The sequence below is a fragment of the Triticum aestivum genome, chromosome 7B (genome assembly GCF_018294505.1).
Source record: "Triticum aestivum cultivar Chinese Spring chromosome 7B, IWGSC CS RefSeq v2.1, whole genome shotgun sequence".
NCBI classification, from domain to species: domain Eukaryota; kingdom Viridiplantae; phylum Streptophyta; class Magnoliopsida; order Poales; family Poaceae; genus Triticum; species Triticum aestivum.
Window position 1 is genome coordinate 746172087 of NC_057813.1, and position 6249 is coordinate 746178335.

Genomic DNA, 6249 nt, shown 5'->3' on the forward strand with positions numbered 1-6249 from the left:
CTTCTGATCGGTTTGGATCGCAAGTTCCGTCGGGAGAGTCGCCGGCTACACCGTACGTACGGGCACGTACGGCCAGAATCGATTAAGCTCCCTGCTAGCTTGCTTGCTAGCTAGTTGCACGTACGTAGTGATCCTGGTTGATCTGATCTAGAGATCAAAAGCCAACAATTGGTATCTAGAGCCTCGACGATCTACGATCTACGATGACGGACAGCGACGCTGAGTCGGTCAAGTCCGGCAACGGCGGTTCCAAGGCGAACAAGAAAGGCGACAATGTGAAGAAGGGCGGCAAGTCAGCAACAAGTGGTGGTGGAACGGGCGGCGCCAACGTACAGGCGCATTGCAACATCCCCATCCAGTACCCGATGCTCACTGACGCCAACTACGGCGTGTGGACGGTGAAGATGAAGATCATTCTCCGAACCCTTCGAGTGTGGGAGGCCATCACGGACGACGACGTCGACAAGGAGTGCGACGAAGGTGCCATGGCCGCCATAGCCCAGTCTGTGCCGGATTCCGTGCTGATGACATTGGCGGAGTTCGAGACAGCAAGAGAGGCGTGGAACGCACTCAAAGAGATGAGGATCGGAGAAGATCGTGTCGCCAAGGCTCGGGCACAAGTGCTGAAGCGCCAATTTCACAAGTTGCAGATGGAGGAAACTGAATCGGTGAACGACTATGCCATGCGTCTGACTACATTGGTGGGAGAGATCCACGCGCTTGGTGCAAAGCTCGAGGAGACCGAGATTGTGGAGAAGTTTTTCAGTTCGGTGACTGATAAATTCACGTACATCATTGGCACGCTCGAGCAGCTTTACGACATCGATGACATGACCATAACGGAGGCGATCGGACGCTTGCGGACATGGGAAGAGAATGCTCGTGGTTGTCGGAAAGGCAAAGGAGGAGGTGGTGACCAACTCATGTACTCACGCGCAGATTGGGAGTCCCCAAGTAGCAAAGGAAGGCGCAACGTTGGCGAAGGCTCAAGCAACGCAAAGCGCGGCGGACAAACCGAAGAAGGCAAAGGAAAAGGCAAGCCACAAGGTCGTGGTAAGGCGGACCGATCTAAAGAGCGGAAGCCACGGAACTTGGATATGTCCGAGGTCAAGTGCTATAACTGCAACTAGATGGGCCACTTTGCGAAGGATTGTCCGGACCCTAACAAGTGGGAGATCAAGGCAAATTTGGCGAAGCAGGAAGACGAATGTCCAGGTCTTCTGATGGCCGAAGTTTGTGATCTCGTGGAGCCTAACAAGCGGGAGATCAAGGAAAATTTGGCGAAGCAGGAAGACGAACGTCCAGGTCTTCTGATGGCCGAAGTTTGTGATCTCGTCCACACGGTGGTTGTGAAACCAAGCCGGAAGGTGCTACTTCATGAGAAAAAGGTAACACCAAAGTTATCCGGGAGCCAGAACGTGTCGTGGTATCTAGACACAGGTGCCAGTAACCACATGACGGGGTGCAAGGAGAAGTTCCTCGAGCTGGAATATGATGTTCAAGGCTCGGTCAAGTTCGGTGATGGTTCAAATTTGGAGATTTGCGGGCAAGGCTCTGTCCTCTTCGAGGGTCTCACAGGAGAACATCGCATACTCACCGGAGTGTACTACATCCCAGGGCTTCGCAACAACATCATCTCTGTCGGGAAACTTGACGAGAATGGATGCAAGGTGAATATCGAGAACGGAGTGATGACGATCTTCGACAACCTCCAAAACGTGTTAGCGCGTGTGAATCGCACGCGGAACAGGCTCTATATTCTCAACCTTGATCAATCTCAACCGGAGTGTTGGCTCGCCAAGAGTGATGATGATTCGTGGTTATGGCATGCTAGATTTGGACACGTTAACTTCTACGCCTTGAAGAAGATGTCGAAGATGGAGATGGTATCTGGGATGCCGCCTATCGACCATGTTGATCGAGTATGTGATGGGTGCTTGGTTGGAAAACAGCACCGCAGGCCGTTCCCTGCTCAGTCTACCTATCGTGCAAGTGATGCACTCGAGCTACTCCATGGTGATCTATGTGGCCCTATCACCCCAGCAACTCACGGAGGAAAGAAGTACTTCTTCCTTGTGGTAGATGACTACTCGAGATACATGTGGGTCATTCTCCTACGATCTAAAGATGAGGCGTTTGAAGCGTTTAAGAAGCTGAAGGTTGCAACGGAGATGGAACACAAGCTGAAGGTTCGCGCTCTACGGACAGATCGCGGCGGAGAGTTTTCGTCAAACGAGTTCAACAACTACTGCGTGAAGATTGGCATAAAAAGGTTCCTCATGGCACCTTATACGCCATAGCAGAACGGTGTTGTTGAAAGGCGCAATCGAACCGTCGTTGACATGGCGAGAAGTTTACTCAAGAGCAAGAACTTACCAGGGATTTTTTGGGGAGAAGCTGTCTCGACGGCGGTCTATCTTCTCAATCGGGCTCCAACGAAGGCGGTGATCGGCAAGACTCCGTATGAAGCAATTTACGGACGTAAGCCGAATGTGTCTCATCTACGGACATTCGGGTGCGTGGCGCATGTGAAGACGGCGGAGCCGCATCTCTCAAAGCTTGTCGATCGTAGCACCAAGATGGTGTTCATCGGATACAAGAGGAGTTCCGGCACCAAGGCATACCGCTTCTACGATCCACGAACCAAGCGTCTACGGATTTCACGCGATGTCGTGTTTGCAGAAAACCAAGCGTGGAATTAGAGCACAGCAGCCAACGATGCTCCAAATGGTAACATATTCATAGTTGAATTTCCAACTGATGATGATGCAAGGGAAGACGTCCAGGTGGTTGGCAAGACACCCAACCAAGGTGACGGCAATGGCAGTAATCATCATGGTGCCGACACCGACAACGACGCGCATGGGTCGCAAGGTGATAGCGACAACGACGCGCACGACACGGGCGGAGATCTCGGCGACGACATCGACAATGAGGCGCATAGTGACAACGACAATCAAGATGATGGTCACGGTCACGACGACTACGCCAACGACGTGGATGTCAATGATGCGGATGCCAACGACCCGGCATCTACCACGCCCGAGACTCGGCCATGTTCCTCAAGTGCATCGACACCGACACAATTTGTGTCGCCCCCTTCGCAAGCCACGACGGATTCTTCCGGGCCTCGTCGCTACAAGCCCCTCAAAAAAGTCTACAAGTACGCAAAGCCAGTTACACTCGAGTACTCCTATTTGTGTTTACTCGGAATTGAGGAGCCAGCGAACTTCGTAGAGGCGAGCAAAAGTTCAAGTTGGACGCACGCCATGGATGAGGAGATGAAGGCGATCGAGAGCAATGGCACGTGGACTTTGGTAACCCGACCTCCGAACCAAAAGGCCATAGGTTTGAAGTGGGTTTACAAGTTAAAGAAGGACACGAAGGGTGCCATTGTGAAGTATAAGGCAAGACTCGTTGCAAAGGGCTACGTACAACGTCAAGGAGTTGACTATGAGGAGGTGTTTGCACCGGTTGCTCGAATTGAGATGGTGAGAGTGCTCCTAGCTTTGGCAGCACAAGAGGATTGGAAGGTTCATCATATGGATGTTAAATACGCTTTCCTCAACGGTGACCTCACAGAAGAAATGTACGTGGAACAACCCCTCGGCTACGAGAAGAAAAGAGAAGGAAAAGTGTACAAGCTCAACAAGGCACTTTATGGGCTGAAGCAAGCGCCAAGAGCTTGGAACTCAAAGTTAGACCAAAGATTGGTCTCGCGCGGGTTCAAAAGATGTCCCCTGGATGATCCTAAAGACAGTCTATTAAGCACCGAAGAACAGGTGAAGGTTGAAGACGCGATCAAGAAGGAGCGTCGGCATGAAGCTATGGACGAGCCGACGACAAGAATGGTGATCCCTGAAGTGCTACAAGAAACGGCAAAAGCAATGCCTATGAGTAGCAACCGCCGCGTTTGGGATCCAGGTGGTAACAAGAAAGTTGTGCTTAGGGGGGTGAATGTTAGACATAAGCACACCTTGTCCGATTGGGATTAGTAGTCCATGTAGGATTAGGATTCCTAGCCGTGTCGGTCATGTAACCAGCTAGTCTAACCTGCTATATATACATGTAGCAGCCCCTTGTAATCAACCAACGAAAAGTAAAGCAATACAAAGAGAAAAGCCAGGGGCGACACGCCCCTGTTGCTATCACCAAAAGTCTTCCCGATCAGTTTATTTGTTCGCTAAGTGGTTTCCGTCGACAACGCCGAAATCTGAGCGATCGAAGCGCTACCTCAAGCTCACGTACGAGGAGGCTGCGGCTTGACCTGCATGTGCTTGGCACTGTTCAATTAAGCTGTGTGCTTGTCTGCTTCGTGAGGTTAGCTTGCACTAGCTAGCTTTGTATGTACGTGTATTTGTCCTGGGTGAATTGATCTAGCGATCAAAAGCCAACATAATGCACAGTGTCCATCACCTCGACTGTAGCTGCTGCCAACCGAACTAGGCCCCATGGAGGAGGGGAGCCCGGCATAGGAGACGATGCTCACAAGACAAAGCGTTGTTAGAGAATCAAAAAACCTTGGAGAATCGGGAATGGGCGGAATGTGCGTATATGGAGAGATCCATGGCTCTCACGACCGTCTTCTTTCAAGCATATGTCGCTGCAGGGAAGGTGCAGGCTTAGGCGTGCCTCGGAGCTTCTCTCTGAGCGGGGGGAGTGGAACGAGGCACTTTTCCACCAATACTTTGCATATCCTGATGTGGAAGAAATATTGAAGATCCGGCCATGTTGGCGCCTGCAAGACGACGTCGTGTTGGCTTGGGCTCCTGACATGAGAGGTGTCTTCTCAGTGAGGAGTGCCTATCGACTAGCTATCGAGGTGAAACTCCGCACATCTTCGTGCGCCGCGAGCAGGGCACCGGACGGCAACCGCGCCATCTGGAAGGCTGTGTGGAGGTGCCCTGCTCCTCCTAAGGTATGCATCGTTGGATGGCGTCTAGTTACGAATACCCTGCCCACAATGGAAAGCAAATATAATCGAACCTTGGAAGTTTCTGACATATTTGCTATTTGTGGCGTTGAACGAGAGGACACTTTTCATGTCGTTTGCAGGTGTCCCATGGCTGTGGCTCTTCCGGATATTCAGTCCATCCAGAGCTCTGGATCCCAGTGGCTGCTCAACCTCGCGTGATGGATGTGGAACGCATGGTCATTCTCATGACCTTCTGGCGTGCCTGGCATTGCCAGAACGAAGTCACTCATCACAAGCCTGCGCCAACCATTGAAAGTTCAAGGCAATTTCTCAGTAGCTACATCGAGTCACTCATTTGTATGAAGCAGAACCCAAATGCAGACTTCAGCAAAGGAAAGATGGTGGTGGACGTTGTCAGCAAGGCAACAATGCTGAGTACTGTGGCCAGGAAGGTAGGAGAGCAGGTGGAGGAGCCATGGTGTTTAGCACCATCCGGCTGGGCAAAGCTCAATGTCGAGGGGGCCTTCAAGCAAGAAGAAAGCTGGTTATGCAGCGAACGGACAAGCCTATCATCATCGAGCTTGACTGTGTCCAGGGTGTGCAAGCCCTGCTGGAACCTGCGACGAAAAGGTCAGCGGTGGCGTTCCTAGTAGGAGAGACGAAACGGCTCTTGCATGAGGGGAGAATCTTTTTTTTCGAAAAGGAGGCTTACCCCCGGCCTCTGCATCTGAAAGATGCATGCGGCCATATTATTAAAAACAAGGTCCGAAATAAACAAGGTCTTATCTCCAATACAACTTGCAAGAGGAGCGAAAATAAAAATGAGCACTCAAAGCCACAACCGGCATGAACAAAAGAATAGAACACTAAACGCCTATTCTATTAAGAGACCGTCATCCAAACCGATTGAATATATTCTGTGCTACCATCTCCCAGTGGGTGCATCCAGTAATCAAAGGCTCCCTGGACTCCATAGGAGTGAGTAAGGACCACGTACGGATCTAAGCAGTATCTCTGAAGATGACCTGCAAGAATGTTAGAGAATGTTGTCTGTTAAAAATCATATCATTTTTGCAGTTCCATATAGCCCAAATAAGCGCACATATTTCAATCCGAATACGAGACGCAGTAAGTAGATCGACTCCGGCTAGCCACCAAATAAACCTTCAATGCTAGTTGGTGGATTACTGTTAAAAGCTATATGAATCGTTCGCCAAAGTAATCTCGCGAGTGGACATTTTATGAATAAGTGTCGTATTATTTCATCATGAACGCAAAAACAACATCATGAACTACCAACCCACCGTCGCTTTATCAAATTATCCTTGGTGAGG

The 6249-nt window shown here is 50.6% G+C and overlaps 1 protein-coding gene across 1 annotated transcript; it reads left to right on the forward strand.

Annotated features, from left to right (window-relative positions):
* The first annotated feature begins 4108 nt into the window (after positions 1 to 4108).
* On the forward strand, positions 4109 to 6052 carry LOC123161867 (uncharacterized). The gene is made up of 2 exons (XM_044579686.1): positions 4109 to 4918; positions 5056 to 6052. The coding sequence occupies exons 1-2, from the start codon at positions 4598 to 4600 to the stop codon at positions 5563 to 5565; spliced, it is 831 nt and encodes a 276-aa protein (XP_044435621.1). The 5' UTR covers positions 4109 to 4597; the 3' UTR covers positions 5566 to 6052.
* The last annotated feature ends 197 nt before the right edge of the window (positions 6053 to 6249 follow it).